The sequence below is a fragment of the Bos indicus genome, chromosome 13 (genome assembly GCF_029378745.1).
Source record: "Bos indicus isolate NIAB-ARS_2022 breed Sahiwal x Tharparkar chromosome 13, NIAB-ARS_B.indTharparkar_mat_pri_1.0, whole genome shotgun sequence".
NCBI classification, from domain to species: Eukaryota; Metazoa; Chordata; class Mammalia; order Artiodactyla; family Bovidae; genus Bos; species Bos indicus.
This window is the reverse complement of record NC_091772.1, coordinates 11,871,777-11,894,153: the sequence shown is the minus strand read 5'-3', so window position 1 is coordinate 11,894,153 and position 22,377 is coordinate 11,871,777. Positions and strand designations below refer to the sequence as shown.

The 22,377-nt window shown below is 42.9% G+C and overlaps 2 protein-coding genes and 1 long non-coding RNA gene across 4 annotated transcripts in view; all 3 read left to right on the top strand.

Moving 5' to 3' along the window:
- Positions 1 to 1,437, top strand: part of CDC123 (cell division cycle 123) — a 46,276-nt gene extending 44,839 nt beyond the window's left edge. For both annotated transcript variants that reach the window (XM_019972901.2, XM_070801982.1), the window contains 2 exons: positions 4 to 141; positions 1,166 to 1,437. In XM_019972901.2, the coding sequence (XP_019828460.1) occupies positions 4 to 141; positions 1,166 to 1,192 (165 nt within the window). In that variant the 3' untranslated portion in view covers positions 1,193 to 1,437. The remainder of the gene's footprint in view (positions 1 to 3; positions 142 to 1,165) is intronic.
- A 134-nt stretch (positions 1,438 to 1,571) lies between these two features.
- The window catches only part of CAMK1D (calcium/calmodulin dependent protein kinase ID), a 475,082-nt gene continuing 454,276 nt past the window's right edge, over positions 1,572 to 22,377 (top strand). Inside the window, exon 1 of the mRNA XM_070801979.1 lies at positions 1,572 to 1,972. Coding sequence (XP_070658080.1) covers positions 1,935 to 1,972 — 38 coding nt within the window. The 5' untranslated portion in view covers positions 1,572 to 1,934. The remainder of the gene's footprint in view (positions 1,973 to 22,377) is intronic.
- On the top strand, positions 1,979 to 15,119 carry LOC139186649 (uncharacterized). Its single transcript, XR_011570317.1, has 3 exons — positions 1,979 to 4,498; positions 10,589 to 10,718; positions 11,637 to 15,119. It is a non-coding gene; the product is annotated as an uncharacterized lncRNA (long non-coding RNA).

The following is a 22,377-nucleotide window of genomic DNA, read 5'->3' as shown; positions in this document are numbered from 1 at the left end:
AAGGATGCCCCGGCCTTCCGTTGTACCAACAGTGAGGTCACAGTCCAGCCGAGTCCCTACCTGAGCTACCGGCTGCCCAAGGACTTTGTGGACCTGTCGACGGGCGAAGACGCTCACAAACTCATCGATTTTCTTAAACTGGTAACATTTATGTGTATTTAGTATGCTGGCCATCTCCACTTTTGAATTGATTCTTTAATATTTCATTTTAGTCATATTCCCACGTAGACTTCTATATGATGATTGGGAATTAAAGGGGCAGAATTAGTGAGGTCATTTCATAATGATATACACCAAGTACACTGAAAAAATAATTTATTGATAAAAATGATAGAAAATACTTTTATATGCATATGCTTTTGAGTACATGCTCCTGAGGCTTCCCAGGTGGCGCTAGTGATAAAGAACCCGCCTGCCAATGCAAGAGCCGCAAGAGATGCCAGTTTGATCCCTGGGTGGAAAAGATCTCCTGGAGAAGGACATAGCAACCCCCTCCAGTATTCTTGCCTGGAGAATCCTATGGACAGAGGAGCCTGGCAGGCTATAGTCCATAGGGTGGCAAAGAGTTGGACACAGTTGAAGTGACCTAGCACAGCACATAGCACAATATATGCTTTTGAGTAATTTTCTTAACACTTGTAATCTTGAGGAAAGTATATATAATTGACCCTCAAACAGCCAGGGAAAAATCCACATATATATAGTGAGCACTTCACATTCATGGTTATCTGCGGATTTACCCAGCAGTGGGTCCTCAGTACCATAGTATTTACTACTGAAAAAAATCTGCATGAAAATGGCCTGTGCAGTTCAGACCCTTGTTGTTTAAGGGTCAACTGGCCTGAGAGCAAATCAGATCTCTGCCATGGGTACTCTGGGGTGACTGTATTTATATTTCTATGTAGGAGTATTTGTGCTCCTACATATATAGAAGTGTAAAGAAGAAAAAGGAGAAAATGTTCAAATGTCTTGAGGATAATGTGCCCAGGAGCCAAAATTATAAACTACTTTAATGAACTACTTAAGGCATATTTTTTCATTGATAATTTTCAACCACATCTTTTGCCAGCGGCCTCTAGGAAATTATACTTGCTGACAGAAAAAGCAATCTTGGCTGAACAAATTAGAATGTGCTGTTGTAATGTATCTTGGTTTCCTGTGACAGAAAAGGAATCAGCAAGAGGATGACTGATCAGCGTGCTAGAGCTCCAGGCCAAGTCACAGAGGAAACCACAGCTGCTTCTGAAGGCCAGGAAGAGTCCACAAGCTCCTGTTAACCCGGGCGGGGGGGTGGGAGGCGTGGACATCAGTAGCTTTTTATATTCATGTATAAAGCTGAGGTAAATGGAGGGACTTTGCTACTTGTAAAAATAACACAATAAATAGATCTTAAACAGGAAACTGTCCTGTTCCGATGATAAAATACTTTGTATGAAATACCTTGTTTTTTGGCTCAGTCTGTTTAGAGGTATCTGTTTCTTGTGGCTATTTTTTTTTAACACTTGTCACCTTAGCTGGGCAAGTGTATCTTTGTTATCCAGCTCCTTCTTAATCATTACTTTTCCATTGAAAAAATAGAACCCTATGTAATGTAACATAGCCGTGTGCAACCCTTAGTACACGGTCATGGCTGCAGGAGGTTAGGAGCCCCCACCCTGTTACTAGGCAGCTGGTTCTATAAGACCATTTATGGTCTGTCAGCCATTGGTTGGTGCCACAATGACCCCTCCCCCAAGAGAGCAACTGTCAGCGAGCAACAGCCAGTGGTCCTGCTCAGCCATTGGTCCATGCTGCCGTAGGCCCCTCCCCCAACTGGGCAACTGTCAGTGAGCAACCATTATTGGTCCTGCTCAGCCATTGGTCCATGCTGGAGTGGGCCCCTCCCCCAACTGAGCAACTGTCAGTGAGCGACTGTTAGGGGTCCAGCTCAGCTAATGATTGGCACAGTGGTGATCATCAGGTGGAGAGTAAGGTAAGAGGTGAATCCTGGCCTTCTTCCTTGGAGCTCTCCAGCTCACCCGGCCTCCAGCCAGCAGGTGAACTGATGGCCCAAGAAACAGGCCAGGCCGTGTCTTGCAGGTTCCAGAGCCCTCACCAAGGCTGCTCACTGGCTGGGCCCAGGCCTTGAGGCAGCAGCGACCCTCTCCCCCATCCCTGCCTCTGCAACCTCATGGCAGCAGCTGTCTGTACGTGTCACCGTCTGAGGAACCTACTCTCCTTCCCCTGCGATAGGGTGGTCTGAGGGCTGGTTGGGCCCTGGGTGGCTGGCTCCCTCAGGAATGATGGTTGGATAGGATCTGGAGACCTGGCCCTGAGGGAGCCGCCAGCTGAGATCTCCTTTCAGCCAGGACTGGATCTCGGAGGGTGACAGTTGTGCCTGGGGACCATGTCCTTTGTTGTCAGAACTGAGAATAACATTTGTTTGGTGGAGGTTTACAGGAGCATTGTTCCCTGACTATGACCGTGGTCCAGTGGCTAAGACTCTGAGCTCCCAAAGCAGGGGTCCGGAGTTTGATTCCTGGTCAGGGAACTAGATCCCATATGCCACAACTAAGACCTGGCACAGTCAATTTTTTAAAAAGAGGATCTGCTACCAAGACATTGGCAACAGCTCACCCGCCCCTCGCTCCCCTTTCCTAGAAGAGGCTTTGCAGAGAGTTCTTAAGGAGTTTGGAGTTTTGGGGGGCTTGAGCCACCCATCTCCCTGTGCAGCCCTTCAGTAAACCTTTCTCTGCTCCAAACTCTGACATTTTGGAGGTGGTTGGCCTCTGCGACAGGCACATGGGCTAGTGTTTCGGAAACACATCACTATAGAAAATGTTTTTCCTGCTTTGAGGATTTTCATGTAGTTTTTCTATCAGTTAAACTTTGGTTTGGGTACAGTTAAAATGCAGACTTCTCAAACTGTCAGCCACGAAAATTTTAGTACAGTACAGCCACCTTAATATATATTAGTAAAACTATCACAGATTTATTTATAATTCGGCCTTTTAAACAATTCCTGGAATTTTGAGGGAGGTATTTGAGATTCACTTTTTTAGGATGCCAATTTTGTAGTGATTCTTCAGTGTTTGGACTGATGATGATTTATCAGTGGCATCTGATTTACTCAGCACTTACTAAATGCTCTTTATGTGTTACTTTGTGTCATGGAGCAATTTAAGGAAATAGATGTTCCACTTCCCGTGGTAACTAATGTATCAAAGAATATTTTATTAGTTGGAGGTATATTTCTCAGCATCAGAGAGTGTGTGAGTGTTCTCATAGAAAGACACAGAAATGGGGCAAAACCACTTCCTGTGTAGTTAAGACAGGTTACCTGTCTTACCTGTCATGATGGAAGATACATTCCTTGTTAGGTTATCTCAAACTCTAGCTTGCTGTGTGGTTTCTCTGTTAAAATCATTTGATGTTTGTGTTTTAAGTACAAAGATCAAGTCTGTCAAATGCCATTTCTGAGGCCAACTGAGGTATAAGTGCTTCAAAAATTGTTTTTTAAACTGCTCATCGGTATCTGTTAACTCACAATTGAGAGATTTATTCCTCTGAGTTTATTTCAGCTGAGCTCTGAAGCTGTCTTAGCCAAGATGGCACCTGACCACTCAAAAAAAGGAAATGTATTTGATACTAATTGAAAAAGTTCAACGGAGAAGGCAATGGCACCCCACTCCAATACTCTTGCCTGGAAAATCCTATGGACGGAGGAGCCTGGTAGGCTGCAGTCCATGGGGTCGCTGAGGGTCGGACACGACTGAGCAACTTCACTTTCACTTTTCACTTTCATGCATTGGAGAAGGAAATGGCAACCCACTCCAGTGTTCTTGCCTGGAGAATCCCAGGGACGGGGGAGCCTGCTGGGCTGCCGTCTATGGGGTCACACAGAGTTGGACACGACTGAAGTGACTTGGCAGGAAAAAGTTCAAACTATATATAAGAAAAAAGACTCAAGCAAAATTTAGCAAATAGTTTATAAAAGGTACAATTCTCAGTGTAAAACTCATTAAATTTTTACTTTAATTTTCCTGAAGATACGATTGAAGATATAATTTTCTGTGTAAAAGTATGATTTGTGGGTGCTTCCCTGGCAGTCCAGTGGTTAAGATTCCGTGCTGCCAGTGCAGGGGGCTTGGGTTCAATCCCTGGTCAGGGAACTAAGATCACCACATGCTACTTGGGTGGCCAAAAAATTGAAAAATAAAATTTTTTTAAATGTGATTTGGTACATAGTTTTCATGGTATATTTAATTTTAGTTGACTATCCTGATGTTAATATTACATATAGGATAACATTCAGGAAATGTTGTAAATTCAGATGTCACTGATGCCTGCCTAAATGTTAGTTTCGAATTATCTTTTTATTCTATTGGCATTATCTGTCCTTTCTTTGAGGTACCTCAGGTTTGCACTTGAATTTATGAGAATAAATACCCATGTGATTCCTTAGTTTGGTACTGAAATCCTACCTTTGGAAGAAAAGACGTTACAGCTGTTGATTCTGGTAGGTTGAGATAAACATGTTTACTTTGTCCTACAGGCAGTGGCATGTAGCACAGGCCTCCTAAATCGCGGACTTTGCCAAGAGACCTGTTTAAGGCAATGTCGTTGTGATTTGCATTTTTTGAGTTCATAAATCCTTCCTGTCTACTCAGCCCTTTCTCTTTCTGGCAGTTGAGGATCATGTTTGTTAAAAAGCAAACAAAGCTTGTGTGTGCGACTGAATTTTCCAGCTTAAGTTTGTTTTCCTACCTGTAAATTGGGAGGATAATAATCAAAAACTCCATTAATTGAACTGACCCAGGTAAAGATTTTCATGTAGCATGTTGTATGCTTAGGGGGTTCGTAAGAAACAGTAGCTGTTACTACCATTCTGCTTTGCAGACCTCTGTAGATTAAAGGAAAGTTCTTAACAGAACCAGTAAAATTTTGAGTGGGAAGGGTTACTTCAGAAATCATTCAGTCCAGTTTCTTTTCCTTTTTCCCTGCCTCCCTTTCCTCTTTTTTCCTTCCTTCCTTTTTTTTTTTTTTTTTTTTAGCAGAAAACTGCTCAGAATTAAGACCTGCCCAGAATTGTAGCAGAATCAGTACCACAAAGGAACCTCTAGTTTAATGATGTCTTCTAAGAATTTTTAGCCAAATGTTTTTTGTAGATGTTTCAATCAGGACAAATTATTATTTTAATGGTAAAAATTTCCCCCAAACTGTCTTTTAAACATAAGTAGGTACAGATGCATTTCATACATTTGTGTGCAGGGGAATTAAAAAAATACAAACAGAAATTAAATGAAGGAATAACTGTCTTTGAAAGATTTAATTCAATTTCTTATTTGTATTAACTAGGCTGATGTTGAGAGGTGACTTAGCCATCTTTATACATTTTAAAGACAAAATTCCTATTTAACTGTTTTATTCATGTGCTGTCTTGGCTCATAGAAAACAGTTTCAGTAAGTGTGCTAAGGAAATAGTGATAAGCTCAGCCTCTATAGGCAGTGCAGGTCTATTATGTATACCATTAAGAAGGAGTTTGAGGAATGGCAATACGGCTCAGTAGTAAAGAATCTGCCTGCCAATGCAGGAGACACAAGAGACATGGGTTCCATCCCTGGGTCAGGAAGATTCTCTGGCATAGGAAATGGCAACCCAATCCAGTATTCTTGCCTGGAAAATTCCATGGACAGAGGAACCTGGTGGGCTACAGTCCAGTGCGGTGCTAAGTCACTTAAGTCGTGTCCGACTCTATGTTACCCTATGGACTGTAGCCCACCCTCTTTCCATGGGGTTTTCCAGGCAAGAATACTGGAGTGGGTTACCATTTCCTTCTCCAGGGGATCTTCCCGACCCAGGAATCAAATCCACATCTCTTACATCTCCTGCATTGGCAGGCGGGGTTTTTTTTTTTTTTAAAACAACTGGTGCCACCTGGGCTGCAGTCCATGGGTTGCAAAGAGTCAGACATAACTGAGCATGCACACATATGGACACCTCAACAAAAAATCAGTTGAAGCAGCAATTAAATGCCCCATGTTATGAGACTGGGCAGTGAGTCTGGCATTAGTTACCTGAAGAGAGAAAGTATTAAAATGTCTTTTTTTATTTTTTTAAACCAGAGAAAACCAAAATAAAATGACACTTCTAAATACATATAGACACAAAAACTAACAGAGGTGGAACAATAAAGTCAGGATGCTGAGACAGCAACTCGTTCCTCTGGCAGATGTTTGTTGGGTCCAGGACAGTGTTAGGTGCCGTGTGTACATCTTGGATGTCCTGCCTTCTGAGACCTAACAGGATACAGGACACCAGGGTAGACACGAACAAAGAAGCAGGGTGTGATGACTTGCAGCACCGCAGAGACCACTGTGGGTGCAGGAAGAACAGGCAGGACCTTGTGCAGGTGAGACATTGGGATTTCATTCTCAGGTGAGGCCAGAGGCCATCGGGAGGTTTAAGCAAAGGAGAGATGTCATTTAATTTAGAGCTTTGAAATGTTATTCTGGCTTCTGTGTGGGAAGTGGAGCAGCCAGTTAGGGGATGATGACTGGTGGTCAGGGTGGCCTCCATCACAGGGCGCTGTGCTGGGGAGGAGGCATTGTGAGGACATGAGGTGCAAAGATGGGGATACAGCCAAGGCGAAGCCCTGATGGATGTCGGGCCTGAAGGAAAAGGAGGTTGTGGAGCTGCTGGGTGGAGGTGAGGCAGTTTTCTAAGAATGAGAAAGAAAGAGGAACCAGTTTAGGGAGGAAAATTAAAATTTTGGCCTTGGACATGAAGATTTGAGATTTCAGTGACTTGCGAAATAAACATATCTAGAGATAGTTGGATTTAACAATTAGATTGGGGAAGTCTCTGGTGGTCCAGTGGTTAGGGCCTTAGTGCTTCCACTGCCTTGGATCTGGGGTTCTATCCCTGGTCGGGGAACTAAGATCCAGAAAGCAGCATAGTGTGCTAAAACAGAAACAAATAGCAAAAAACAATTAGAACTTATAGGGGGACTTCCCTGGTGGTCCAGTGGTTAACAATCACCTCAACAAATGCAGGGATGGAGGTTTGATCCATGGTCGGTGACTTAAGATCCCAAATGCCACAGGGTAACTAAGTCTATGTGCCAGAACCAGAGAAGCCCACCTGCCACAGTGAAAGAAGCTCGTGTGCCACAGTGAAGACCCAGCACAGTCAAAATAATATATTTTTTTAAAACTTGTGTGGAACAGTAGGAATAGATCAAAAGAGCTGGAAAATCAGGAAGAAAAGCCTGAAGATGGCCTTATGTCCAGATTGGAACTGGTCAAACAGGAGTGAATGTCAACGTTTTAGGAATCAGCAAACTACATGGACTGGAATGGGTGAATTTCACTCAGATGACCTTTATATCTACTACTGCGGGCAGGAATCCCTTAGAAGAAAGGGAGTAGCCATCATAGTCAACAAAAGAGTCTGAAATGCAGTATTTGGATGCAATATAAAAAACCAAAGGATGATCTCTGTTCGTTTGCAAGGCAAACCATGTAATACCACAGTAATCCAAGTCTATGCCCTGACCAGTAATGTTGAAGAAGCTGAAGTTGAATGGTTCTATGAAGACCTACAAGATCTTCTAGAATTAACACCCAAAAAAGATGTCCTTTTCATTATAGGGGACTGGAATGCAAAAGTAGGAAGTCAAGAAACACCTGGAGTAACAGGCAAATTTGGCCTTGGAATACAGAATGAAGCAGGGCAAAGACTAATAGAGTTTTGCCAAGAGAACACACTGCTCATAGCAAACACCCTCATCCAACAACACAAGAGAAGACTCTACACATGGACATCACCAGATGGTCAACACCAAAATCGAATTGATTATATTCTTTGCAGCCAAAGATGAAGAAGCTCTATACAGTCAGCAAAAACAAGACTGAGGGCTGACTGTGGCTCAGATAATGAACTCCTTATTGCCAAATTCAGACTTAAATTGAAGAAAATAGGGAAACCACTAGACCATCCAGATATGACCTAAATCAAATCCCTTACGATTATACAGTGGAAGTGACAAATAGATCTGAGGGATTAGATCTGATAGAGTGCGTGGAAGAACTATGGACGGAGGTTCACGACATTGTACAGGAGACAGGGATCAAGACCATCCCCAAGAAAAAGAAATGCAAAAAAGCAAAATGGCTAGCTGAGGAGGCCTTACAAATAGCTGTGAAAAGACGAGAAGTGAAAAGCAAAGGAGAAAAGGAAAAATATACCCATTTGAATGCAGAGTTACAAAGAACAGCAAGGAGAGATAAGAAAGCCTTCCTCAGTGATCAGTGCAAAGAAATAGAGGAAAACAATAGAATGGGAAAGACTAGAGATCTCTTCAAGAAAATTAAAGATACCAAGGGAACATTTCATGCAAAGATGGGCCAATAAAGGACAGAAATAGTATGAACCTAATATAAGCAGAAGATATTAAGAAGAGGTGGCAAGAATACATAGAAGAACTGTACAAAAAAGATCTTAAGGACCCAGATAACCATAATGGTGTGATCACTCACCCAGATCCAGACATCCTGGAGTACGAAGTCAAGTGGGCCTTAGGAAGCATCACTATGAACAAAGCTATTGGAGGTGATAGAATTCCAGTTGAGCTATTTCAAATCCTAAAAGATAATGCTGTGAAAGTGCTGCACTCAATGTGCCAGCAAATTTGGAAAACTCAGCAGTGGCCACAGGACTGGAAAAGGTCAGTTTTCATTCCAATCCCAAATAAAGGCAATGCCAAAGAATGCTCAAACTACTGCACAATTGCACTCATCTCACACGCTAGCAAAATAATGCTGAAAATTCTCCAAGCCAGGCTTCAACAGTTATGTGAACCATGAACTTCCAGATGTTCAAGCTGGATTTAGAAAAGGCAAGCAAACCAGAGATCAAATTGCCAACATCCGTTGGATCATCAAAAAAGCAAGAGAGTTCCAGAAAAACATCTATTTCTGCTTTATTGACTGTGCCAAAGCCTTTGACTGTGTAGATCACAACAAACTGTGGAAAATTCATCAAGAGATGGGAATACCAGACCACCTGACCTTTCTCCTGAGAAATTTGTATGGCAGGTGAAGAAGCAATAGTTAGAACTGGACACAGAACAACAGACTGGTTCCAAATAGGGAAAGGAGTACGTCAAGGCTGTGTATTGTCACCCTGCTTATTTAACTTACATGCAGAGTACATCATGAGAAATGCTGGGCTGGATGAAGCACAGCTGGAATCAAGATTGCCAGGAGAAATATCAATAACCTCAGATATGCAGATGACACCACCCTTATGGCAGAAAGTGAAGAGGAACTAAAAAAGCATCTTGATGAAAGTGAAAGACGAGAGAGAAAAAGTTGGCTTAAAGCTCAACATTCAGAAAACAAAGATCATGGCATCTGGTCCCCTCACTTCATGGCAAATAGATGGGGAAACAGTGGACACAGTGTCAGACTTCATTCTTTGGGGCTCCAAAATCACTGAAGATGGTGACTGCAGCCATGAAATTAAAAGATGCTTGCTCCTTGGAAGAAAAGTTATGACCAACCTGGACAGCATATTAAAAAGCAGAGACATTACTTTGCCAACAAAAGTCCATGTAATCAAAGCTATGGTTTTTAGTGGTCAAGTATGGATGTGAGAGTGGGACTATAAAGAAAGCTGAGTGCTGAAGAATTGATGCTTTTGAACTGTGGTGTTGGAGAAGACTCTTGAGAGTCCCTTGGACTGCAAGTCCATTGGACTGGATCCACCCAGTCCATCCTAAAGGAAATCAGTCCTGAATATTCATTGGAAGGACTGATGCTGAAGCGGAAACTCCAATAATTTGGCTATCTGATTCGAAGAACTGACTCATTGAAAAAGACCCTAATGCTCTGGGAAAGATTGAAGGTGGGAGGAGAAGGGGACAACAGAGGATGAGACGGTTGGATGGCATCACCAACTCGATGGACATGAGTTTGAGTCAACTCAGGGAGTTGGTGATGGACATGGAGGCCTAGCGTGCTGCCGTCCATAGGTCACAAAGAGTTGGACACGACTGAGCGACTGAACTGAACGGAACATGGGAAACTGGTAAGAAATTTAATAAGACAACAAAGAAGTTCTTACATGTTATAGGCTGAAATCCTTTAATTCGTTGGAAGACTTAATGTTGGCTTTTTAAAATTCTTTTGTGTATTCGTTTATGTGTTTATTTCTGGCTGCACTGGGTCTTTGTAGCTTTGCTTGAGGGGCTAGTCTCTAGTTGCAGTGTACGGGCTTCTCACTGTGGTGGCTTGTCTTGTTGAGCTCAGGTTCTACGGAATAGGGGCTCAGTAGTTGTGGTGCACAGGCTTAGTTGCTCTGAGGCATGTGGAAACTTCCTGGACCAGGATCGAACCCATGTCCCCTGCCTTGGCAGGTAGAATATTAACCACTGCACTGCCAGGGAAATCCTGTAACATGGGCTTTTAAGGTGAATCTAGACTGGTTACTCTTACTGATTTTCATGTATAAGATATAAACCTCTCTTTGCACAATAGAAGTTAATATTTAGCAATATAATTATTTTGAGATTCTGTAATTGATCATTATTTAATTTTGTTAAAGTTTCAGAATGAATTACGGTGACAAACTGTGTTTTCTGCATCACTGATTCTCTTGACTATTAGATATTCATATTTACTGTGGAGTTCTTAGGTGGATTGTCTCACCATGTATTTATGAACTTTTAATCCAGGTAAGACTTAAACTGAATTTCTCCTACTAGTTACAAGTGGCCTCCCCCTGCCCCAAAAAACAAACAAAAAAAAATCTGTGAAATGTCAGGACTAATTTTGGAACAAGGCAGGCAGCCATGGGATCACCTACTCATTCATACTGTATGGACAGTTAATCATTGGGGAACCTGAGTATCAATAACATAATAACCTTCAAAGCAAGCATGAAGAGAAACAGATTTCTTTGAGAATCTGGTGAAAGATATGGGCTCACCTGAGGAAAAACTACACACAGTTTCAAGGGTTTATAGACTGCAGATTAAGATCCCTGCACTCAAGTCTTGTGGGATCCGATTAGAAGTCAAAGCTTCTGTAGTTGTAAGAATGGAACCATTTCACAGTGTGTGGCATGCTCAGAGAAGTAACATATGCAACAGCTTCACTTTTAACTCAAGTTGTTTCCAGCAATGGGGTTTCTGTAATTCATTCCTTTATAGGATATTCCCCTCACATTGTCAGCTCTCAAAGTAAGCTGTGTGTTAGAACCCCACCAGAGAAGCAGAACTAGTATGAGATATGTACATGCACATGTATGTGTATATAAAATCACCCTACTACATGTTTATGTATCCCTGTACACATTATACACACTTGTGTGTGTGCATGTCAATAAGGGATTTATTACATGGGATTGATTTGTTCAGTAAAGGGGGTCTGGCTGCATAAGTCTGAAGCCTTAGGGCAAGCTGGGACTCCAGGCATGGGATGAAGCTCTTGTCCACAGGTAGAATTTAGTGTCTTTCTCTTGGGAAAGCCTCAGCCCTTATTTTAAAGCCCTCCCCCTCCCCTGCAGCTGATGAAGTCAGGCCCACCAGAATACTCTCCCTTAGAATTAACAGTTGGGGACTTTTCATCACATCTGCAAAATTCCCTCACAGCAGGACCTGGTCAGCGTGTGAATAACTGAGGATGGCCCCTTGCTATGCCGGCACATCAGGAGCCACTGCAGGTGGAGAAGAAGGTTCCCTGGGATTACAGAAGTTGGTTTTGGGGATGGATTATAATCTGTTTCAAGAGTAACTTGAATCATTCCACTTGTTTTAAAAAGAGTACACTGATTATTCACCAGCATTGTTGTCCCTGAAAGTGGATGCTTTAGGGACGACTGTACACTTATTTTTATTATGTTTCCTTCACTCCAAAATCTTTTCTTGAATCTTCTTGGAAATGCCTTCTGATCCATTTATAAGCCACAGAAGAAAATCTGTTTTACAATCTATAGATTGTTTTATAATCTGTCTATCCTATTTTGTTCAATACCTTGTTTTCTGAAGAAACCAACACACACTTCCCTATCACTTTTCTTTCTTATTCGTCAAACTTGGTTCAGAATTCTTCCAAAATTCAGATGTCGGCTTTAAGAAGCAGTCCATTTTATGTGCCACTAGGACATGAGTCTTCCTGAAGCACAATTTAGTTATTCTAATGCTTAAAGTCACTCAGAAGTTTTCATTTCTTTTTTTTTAAATTTAATTTTATTTTTAAACTTTACATAATTGTATTAGTTTTGCCAAATATCAAAATGAATCCATCACAGGTATACATGTGCTCCCCATCCTGAACCCTCCTCCCTCCTCCCTCCCCATACCATCCCTCTGGGTCGTCCCCTTAGAAGCTGAAGTGCTGACGTCTGCGATGGGCATTCAAATCTCTGAGCAGCTGACCCAGCCTGTCTCTACAGCCCGGCTCCATCCCCACCAGCACGTACTATGCTCCGCTCACCTTGGCCTCTTGAGGGAGCTGGCCTTGGTCACTTGAGGGAGTCAAGGATATCTGTATCTTCCTCTCCTATTCCTCTGGCTTTGCGTCATCCCCCTCACCCTCACTCACCCCCGACCCCATCTTCTGGTTGTTAAAAGCCGGCCATCAAGGCCTGGCTCAAGTGGCACAGAGTTCCTTCTGTGCCAGGATTTCCATAGCACTCAGTGTTAGAGTTAGGGTTAACCCTAACCCTAATCCTTTTACATTGGGAACTCAGTGGTGTAGGTTGTTGGAACTGTAATCTGTCTGCTAACTGTGACTTTAGGCGAGTCTGGTGTCCTAGCTTTGTTCTCCCAGTGGTTGGTGTGGTGCCTTCTTAGGCTGGGGTGAATGAACGTGATTTTTGCATCAAGGATGGCCTTGTGATGTAGAAGAGACCCAAAATGAGTCTGCCAAGCGGCTTCCCTGGGGGTCCAGTGGCTAAGACTTCACACTCCCAATGCAGTGGGCCCAGGTTTGATCCCTGGTCAGGGAACTAGACTATATGCCACAACTAAAGATCCTGCATGCCACAGTTGTAAGACTCTTAATTTAATGAATTAAATTAAATACTTGTCTTAAAGGAATCCCCCAAACACTCTCCAGCATGGGCAGCATCACCAAAACTAATGCATCACTCTCAACATAAACAATTTGACTAACACAGCACTCCGTTACATATGCTAATCTGTCCTTTCTAGTCACATTATGGAACCTCTAATCAAAAAGGTTATTAAGGAGCTCTTGTCTTTCTTTAACTGAATCAAACCATCCACAGCTTGTGGCTATCTTATTGCACAACCTTTTGTGATGGAACATGTAGATGCCTCGGAGAAGGAAATGGCAACCCACTCCAGTGTTCTTGCCTGGAGAATCCCAGGGACAGGGGAGCCTGGTAGGAGACCGTCTATGGGGTCATGCAGAGTCGGACACGACTGAAGCGACTTAGCAGCATGTAGATGCCTCTCAACTGAGAATAAACTCCAATTATTACTGCTGCCTGCTTGTTTTAAAAATGTCCTATGAAACTCAGTCTATTCTGCCTGCCTGCCTTTCATCTTTCAGACACACCTCCTTTCTCCTGCCCCTTCCCAGCACAGCAAACAGTCTCCATCCCAGGCAGGCACAGACAGGACCACTGTTTCCCTTACATGTCCAAATCACTCTGAATGGTTTGTTTTCATTTTGTGTGTAAGTGGAAAATGTGGCTCTTCCGTTGTCGCAAATTAGCATGGCCTAGAGGCTTCTCGGGCTTCCCAGGTGGCTAGTGGTAAAGAACCCTCCTGCCAGTGTAGGAGACGTAAAAGATACAGGTTTGATCCCTGGGTCAGGAAGATCCTCTGGAGGAGGGTATAGCAACACACTCCAGTATTCTTGCCTGGAGAATCCCATGGACAGAGGAGCCTGGTGGACTACAGTCCATACAGTTGCAAAGAGTTGGACATGACTAAAGCGACTTAACACACACAGAGGCTTCTCACAGGGACCCAGAGCCAGGTAACCTGTTACAATTGGCTTTATCCTGGGCACAGTATTGCATCCCTCTGGGCCATGTTTCCTCATCTGTAAAACAGAGATGGCAATATTATCCGTGTCACAGGGCTGCTGCCAAAAGTCAATGTAGGACAGCTCCTGGCATCATCGTAAATGTTCGGTAAATATAAGCTCTTACCTCCTATGTGTGATTTCAGTGAACTGTCTGCCTCTATGATAAAACAGAGTTTTATCTTCTTCCTTCTTCCTTCTGTATTAATGGAGAGGGTTCTAATGGCAGACCCCTCTGTGTTTATTTTCCCCATCCTACCTGCATACCTGGTCTTGGCTCTGCCACAGCATAGTCTGTAGTGAAACCAACATTCACCTGAAGACTTGCTCCTCCTGCCTGAGATACAGTTTGTGCCTTTGCAGTACAGAGCCACTCCACTTGACCAGGGACAGGGAGGGAGCAGCCTGAAGATTGAAAATAAACCCAATATATCAGAAATGTTTCAAATACAATTATATTAAAGCAATAAATTAGGGACTGAAAGGAAAAAATGTATCCATTGAGGAGACACAAGAAATGACTAACCTGGTAATGAAAAAATTATAGAATAGGGAATGCCAAATATCTGATGCAAATTACCTGATTTTTAATTCTACAGCTAGATAAATTAAGCAGTAATTCTTCCTATTTTACAGAAGATGAATTTGCAGCTCAGATAACTTGCTCTAGGTAACAAACAGTAAATTACAGAAGTGGGGCCCAAACCCAGATTTGTCCAAGTCCAAAGCCTACACTCTTTACCCTAGATATCATTCGACTTCAAAATCCACAGAAAAACAACCTGAAATCTATGCGGGTTTATGTGGACTGTATTCAATTAATCTGTGATGCTTTCAATTTTCCCTATAAGTAAAATATATATATATATATAGCCATCTCAGAAAATTCTGGTGGAGACCTATTTTCGTGAACTGGAGACCAAATACACGAACAAACTTGGAAGCATAGAAAATAAAACTTGGAATCTCCTTCCTACTTCAAGAACAGGTTTCTTTCATCGTCCCATTTCAAGAGGTAATGATTCTCACCATTTGATCATCCACCCACTTAAGTCAGTCATGTTGGTTTGCGTTTGTTCCAGAGTGGAATTCTGAGAGGCCATCCATTCCTTCCTGTGGGCCATGAGATGCTGCCAGAAAGAGTGTGTGCTCCTGCTCCAGGCTCGCCTGAGCATCTCCTGATTTGTGCTGCCTCTTCAGATCAGGGCCGACGCTCCCAGGCTCCATGTGTGTGCTTATCCAGCGCCCTCAGTTGAGCTTTTGGCTTAATGGGGTTCCTTTGGCTACAGCAAGAGCTAAGCCACTTGACTGGGCTTGGTGCCCGCACATTCTTGCTCAATGCAGACTCTGAATAGGTCACTCAACTTTTATTACACTTGGAGGAAAATAACTACAAATCTGAAAAAAAAAAAAACCAAAAACCTTGAAAAACTGAAAGCTGATGTGTTGATGGGCGGGTACACTTTTATTGCTCGTCTCCCTCCTGGAGTGTAATAACCACAAAGCATCTTTGAGGGAAGGGGCACCAGGAGCAGCACGGTATTTTAGAAGTCTCACCTGTGTTTGAGTCGTAGGCTGGCACATTTATTTCCTCCGATTGCCTCCTCTCCTGATTCTTTAATTCCTTAGTTTAGGTTTTTGAAAGCCCTGGATGGGTAGGAGGCAATGGTCTCTGGCCTTGAGGAGATTTACAATCCAGTGGTGAAATACACACACACAAATAGAATGTCTAAGATAGGTGAATACACATATGTGTGGACAGGCAATCAACAATAAAGAGGTGCCTTGATTTATAGCTGGTTTTGTAACATGTAAAACCTTTTTAATTTTATAGGAATTTTATAAGTTAAAAGTTGCTTTAATATAATTTATCAAATTTATGAGAACAAGACTATACGGTAAAAAAAAAATCCATTTTGTGCCATTAGGCAAATACCTATCCTCCAGATGATTGGTGCTGAACTTGGTTTGTTGCGTATGTTTTATTTCATGCCAAACAGCTTCGTCCACACCAGGGTGACAGTCGAGAGGTGAGAGAAGGCGGTTTGTTGAGGGGATTGTACTTGCTGTGTCAGCCTTCCCTGACTCAGACGTGAGTGATTACTGTTGACACTGGGAGACTCAGGGCACAAGAGAGCATTCTGTGCATGACAAAACTCTGAAACACAGTAATCTTAAGGTAGACCAGTGTGTAAAGCCATGGAAAGGTTTGGCTCTTGCTTTTACGCCCTTCATTTCTTTTTTTTTTTTTTTGGTGTTCACAGGGTGTCTCTCTGTGAAGAAGTTCAGCCAGTGATTTCTCTGAGCAGGTGAAGGCACGTCTTCCTTTTGATGACAGAATTTCTTGAAAAGGAATAAGCCAGTCCCTAATCTCATTCTTTCCAGTCACATCATTGCAAAACATTGGGCTAATAGGCATGGTTCTTTCTTTACTTGCCTCCCCAGGCCCTGGTCCCAAACGAGAACGGGGAACAGAAAAAAAGAGTACAGATGTTATGTGTATATGTGTTTGTACATACACAAGTTACAGGCGTTAGTTTGAAACTGAATTGCTTTGATAAGTGAGGCAACACTTGAACTTGGTATAAGGAAGAGGGCCAGTAACACACGAGAAGAATCATCAAACACAGAAGATCACAGCTTGAGGGATGGCTGGAGACAGCCCAACCTCTGTGGAAACCCCTCTGTGGAGTCATCGAGTATGATAAATGAAGCCAGAGCTCAGCCAGAACGCTGGGGTGTTTTTCTCCAAACTGTTGACATTGGGAGAATCAGGGCATCTCAGACAGATGTGAGTCTGTCATCCCAAACTCACAATAGTTGTTGGATGAATGGTAGGTCTTCTCTCTCTCTTTCTTACACTCTTCACTTCTCCCCTCTTTTCCTTGTGAGAAGTCATCTTGTTCAGCACAGTCTACATGCAGGGCCCTTTGTTTAAGTCTGAGAAACAGGACAGGATCAGATCCAGAATCACACTCATTCTTTTAGGAAGAACTGACAGCTAATTCTTTCATGTCTATGAATTGCTCGGAGAAATACCAAGTAACATTATTGCTGTGAGGGCTGTTTGTTTTGAGCCTGGTAAACGGCATTGATCCCTGGATCTGATGGAAGCCCACACTTCCACAGGCAGAATTTACATCTATTTCTCCCACACATGAGAGAAGCAGAGCCTCCTTTATGCATGTTAGTGATGTTGGGAGCACTTCAGTTTTTAGTTATTTTTTTTAAAAGTGGTTCCTCAAAAAAAAGAAGATATTGGATAGAGAGACAGGAAAGAAGAAGGGATGGAGAAACATATTCTCAGATACTCCTGACAGGCATCTGACATACCCTAGGAGGGGTTTAGAGTTTGGGAAATAAATGGAGTAGGAAGAGAGACAATATTTTAACCAGACAATTTATAATCCAGGGCAGAAGGGTCCCAGGCACCTCTGACAATGAGTTAGTAGGTGTGAGACGTGGAAGGTATAAACATGTCAGCTGTCTGCTTCCCATCACCATGTGCTGTCAGAAGTTGCCTCTTTGAAATAAAGATGAGAATCCCTGGGATGAGCCTTAAAAAGGGGGAGAGAAAGACCATGGGATATTGTATGCTCACTTCTGGATTTTGAATGCAAAGCAAAGTTGTGCAAAATTTGAACAATGGGAAATAATGCAGTCAGCTAAGTTCTATTTGCAAGCAACAGAAACTGATTCTGGTTAACTACGGAAAGGGGATGTAGTGGAAGGGTAATTATCAGCAAGGTTGAGTAAACAGGCTGTGGAGAGGACAGAGACCTCAGCAATTTCACAGACCTGGTGGGCAGTGTTACCAGGACTCAGCCACCAAAGAAGTTCTGGTTTCTGAGCTGGTTACTCTACTCAACACTAAGAATCCAGGAGAGAGAGTCTGGTTGGTCCAGCTTAGGTAAAAAGGGCACTTGCTGCTAGTTTGAATTTCATGAACTCTAACTTTGTAGAAATTCAAAAGAGGAGGGGAATGGAAGGCACAGTGGTCCAGGAAGGCCTCCAGGAAGAGGAGAGGTTGAATGTAATGAACAGTCCTGATGTTTAAATAGTAGTTTGACATGCTTGCTAGAGTGGGCAGGGCACTCTGACAGTCCCAACCAGACCACATGCCCTGGGAGGTGGAAGTTCTCCAAAGGGAAATTGAGGAACCAGCAAAGGGAGTGAATGCTGGATGATGAAAACAACATATGTCTCTTACAGTGGGTGAGCCAGAGAGAAGAAAAAGATGCAGGATGGAGAGGTTCTGCAGAGATGCTTAAAACCCTTGTTAGACATTCAGTGTGTTTCCCAGAGGGCTCTGTCATGCGAGAAGCCTCAATTCCTGCTCATCTCTTCCATGTTAATTTCTCTTCTCTGTCATGTTTATTTTCATATCTGGATGTCTACTTAGGTGTTACGATTCTACCTCATTTAACTCTAGCCAACCGAAGTGTATGGAGCAGCTGTTATACATAAGACATCATGCCATGTGTGAATAAAAAAGATGTTATCCCTGACTTTCAGTTCAGTTCAGTTCAGTTGCTCAGTCGTGTCCGACTCTTTGCAACCCCATGAATCGAAGCACACAGGGCTTCCCTGTCCATCACCATCTGCCGGAGTTCACTCAAACTCACGTCCATCGAGTCAGTGATGCCATCCAGCCATCTCATCCTCTGTCGTCCCCTTTTCCTCCTGCCTCCAATCCCTCCCAGCATCAGAGTCTTTTACAATGAGTCAGCTCTTTGCATGAGGTGGCCAAAGTATTGGAGTTTCAGCTTTAGCATCATTCCTTCTAAAGAACACCCAGGATTGATCTCTTTTAGAATGTACTGGTTGGATCTCCTTGCAGTCCAAGGGACTCTCAAGAGTCTTCTCCAATACCACAGTTCAAAAGCATCAATTCTTCGGCGCTCAGCCTTCTTCACAGTCCAACTCTCACATCCATACATGACCACTGGAAAAACCATAGCCTTGACTAGATGGACCTTTTTTGGCAAAGTAATGTCTCTGCTTTTCAATATGCTGTCTAGGTTGGTCATAACTTTTCTTCCAAGGAGCAAGCGTCTTTTAATTTCATGGCTGCAGTCACCATCTGCAGTGATTTTGGAGCCCAAAAAATAAAGTCTGACACTGTTTTCACTGTTTCCCCATCTATTTCCCATGAAGTGATGGGACCAGATGCCATGATCTTAGTTTTCTAAATGTTGAACCAACTTTTTCACTCTTCTCTTTTACTTTCATCAAGAGGCTTTTTAGTTCCTCTTCACTTTCTGCCATAAGGGTGGTGTCATCTGCATATCTGAGGTTACTGATATTTCTCCCGGCAATCTTGATTCTAGCTTTTGCTTCATCCAGCCCAGGGTTTCTCATGATGTACTCTGCATATAAGTTCAATAAGCAGTGTGACAATATACAGCCTTGATGTACTCCTTTTCCTATTTAGAACCAGTCTGTTATTCCATGTCCAATTCTAACTGGACTTAAGAAGGTTAAAATTTCATAGACAAGATTATGATCTAGACAAATTTATGCTCTTTATTCCATGACAACAGCTTCTTATATTCATTTTTTTTTGTTAATAGCATATTCCTAGACCATCAGCTTTGAGACCTTGGAATCGTTTATAGTGCAACCTTTACTTTAATCTCCTTAACATTTATCTCTTACCAGTTCATCCATTTAGCAAATCCTCCCAGTCCTTCCTTCCCAATCCTTATACCTATTCCTGCGTGGCTGTTTCAGTGCCACAGCTTGGCAAAGTCCTCATTATCTTACACCTATTTTTCTGTAATAACCAACTAGCTGAGCTTGCTGACTTGGTTTCTACATTCCTCCTGTCTTTCCTGTCTGTACACAGGTTCTACAAGCCTTACAGTAGTTTCACTCTGACCTCTGTGATCTTATTTTCCTTTACTTCTAAGTCACACCCACAGTTCCAGCCTGTCAGTCTTCTCAGTTCAGTTCAGTTCAGTTGCTCAGTTGTGTCCAACACTTTGTGACCTGATGGACTGCTGCACACCAGGCTTCCTGTCTATCGCCAACTCCCGGAGCTTGCTCACACTCATGTTCATTGAGTCGCTGATGCCATCCAATCATCTCATCCTCTGTCATTCCCTTCTGCTCCTGCCTTCAATCTTTCCCATCATCAGGATCTTTTCCAAGGAGTCAGTTCTTGGCATCAGGTGATCAAAGTATTGGAGCTTCAGTTTCAGCATCAGTTCTTCCAAGGAATATTCAGCACTGATTTCCTTTAGGATCGATTGGTTCATCTCCTTGAAGTCCAAGGGACCATCAAGAGTCTTCTCCAACACCATAAGTCAAAAGCATCAATTCTTAAGCACTCAGCTTTCTTTATGGTCCAAGTCTCACATTCATATATGACTACTGGAAAAACCAGAGCTTTGACTAGATGGACCTTTGTCTGCAAAGTAATGTCTCTGCTTTTTAATATGCTGTCTAGTTTGGTCATAACTTTTCTTCCAAAGAGCAAGCATCTTTTAATCTCATGGCTGCAGTCACCATCTGCAATGATTTTGGAGCCCAAGAAAATAAAGTGTCACTGTTTCCATTGTTTTTCCATCACTTTGCCATGAATTGATGGGACTGGATGCCATGATCTTGGATTTTTGAATGTTGAGTTTCAAACCGGCCTTTTAACACTCCTCTTTCACTTTCATCAAGAGGCTCTTCAGTTCCTCTTTGCTTTCTGCCATAAGGGTGGTGTCATCTGCATATCTAAGGTTACTGATATTTCTCCTAGCAATCTTGATTCCAGATTGTGCTTCATCCATCCTGGCATTTCGCATGATGTACTCTAATTAGAAGTTAAATAAGCAGGGTGACAATATACAGCCTTGATGTACTCCTTTCCTAATTTGGAACCAGTCTGTTGTTCCATGTCTGGTTCTAACTGTTGCTTCTTGACCTGCATACAGATTTCTCAGGAGGCAGGTAGGGTGGTCTGGTATTCCCATCTCTTGAAGAATTTTCCACAGTTTGTTGTGATCCACACAGTCAAAGGCTTTGGCATAGTCAATAAAGCATAAGTAAATGTTTTTTGGAACTCTCTTGCTTTTTCAATGATCCAGCAGATGTTGGCAATTTGATCTCTGGTTCCTGTGAGTCAGTCTTCTCACTGTCCTTCAAATACACCGGGTTATCTTGCTTTCATGTCCCATACTTCTCTTCCTCATCCTCACCTGGAAAAGTTCTCGTCAATCTCATCCATTCATTGAAACCAGTAGCTCTCAGCCCTGGTTACACATTCCCATCACCTGGAGAGGGTTATGTTTTTTCCTTTCTTTTTAGAATTACCAATGCAGAGGAACCAGCTAGATCATGAGACTGAAATATCTGGAATGACAGCATTTTAAAAACTCCCTGGGTAACTCCGATTTCCTGCTACAGTGTGTTAGTCACTCAGTTGTGTCTGACTTTTTGCAACCCCATGAACTGTAGCCTGCCAGGCTCTTCTGTCCTTGGGATTTCCCAGGCAAGAATATTGGAGTGGGTAGCCATTCCCTTCCCTGGGGGATCTTCTCCATCCAGGGATTGAACCTGGGTCTCCTGCATCACAAGCAGATTCTTTACCATCTGAGCCACCAGGGAAGCACACTGAAGTTTAGACTGGTTATTCAAACTTCAGGCCTCATGTAAGTGTGCATAAACCAGTCCTGCTCCCAGGGCCCTCCTCGAGGGCAGGGAAAAAAGGGCTTAGACAATCAGTAAGCTTTTGCAGATAATGAAATATAAAATAGATGGAGATGAATCCAGGTATGTTTCAAATGACTGTACAAGTGAGCAGTAAGTGCAAAGAGACTTTCTATGTGTTGAATTGCATCCTCCCTGAATCTCTTATGTTAAGGCCTTAATCCCCAGGACCTCAGAATGGAACTAAACTTGGAGGTAGTGCCTCTAAAGAGGTCATCAAGTTAAAATGAGGCACTTCTGTTACCCTAAACCAATCCTTATAAGAAGAGGAGATTTGGCAGACAAAGGAAAGACCATGGAAGGACACAGCAAGAGCATCTGTGAGCCAAGGAAAGAGGCCTCTACTGCTGCTGCTGCTGCTAAGTCACTCCAGCTGTGTCCGACTCTGTGCGACCCCATAGACGGCAGCCCACCAGGCTCCCCTGTCCCTGGGATTCTCCAGGCAAGAACACTGGAGTGGGTTGCCATTTCCTTCTCCAATGCATGGAAGTGAAAAGTTAAAGTGAAGTCTCTCAGTCGTGTCTGACTCTTAGCGACCCCATGGACTGCAGCCTACCAGACTCCTCCGTCCATGGAATTTTCCAGGCACGAGTACTGGAGTGGGGTGCCATCGCCTTCTCCGAAAGAGGCCTC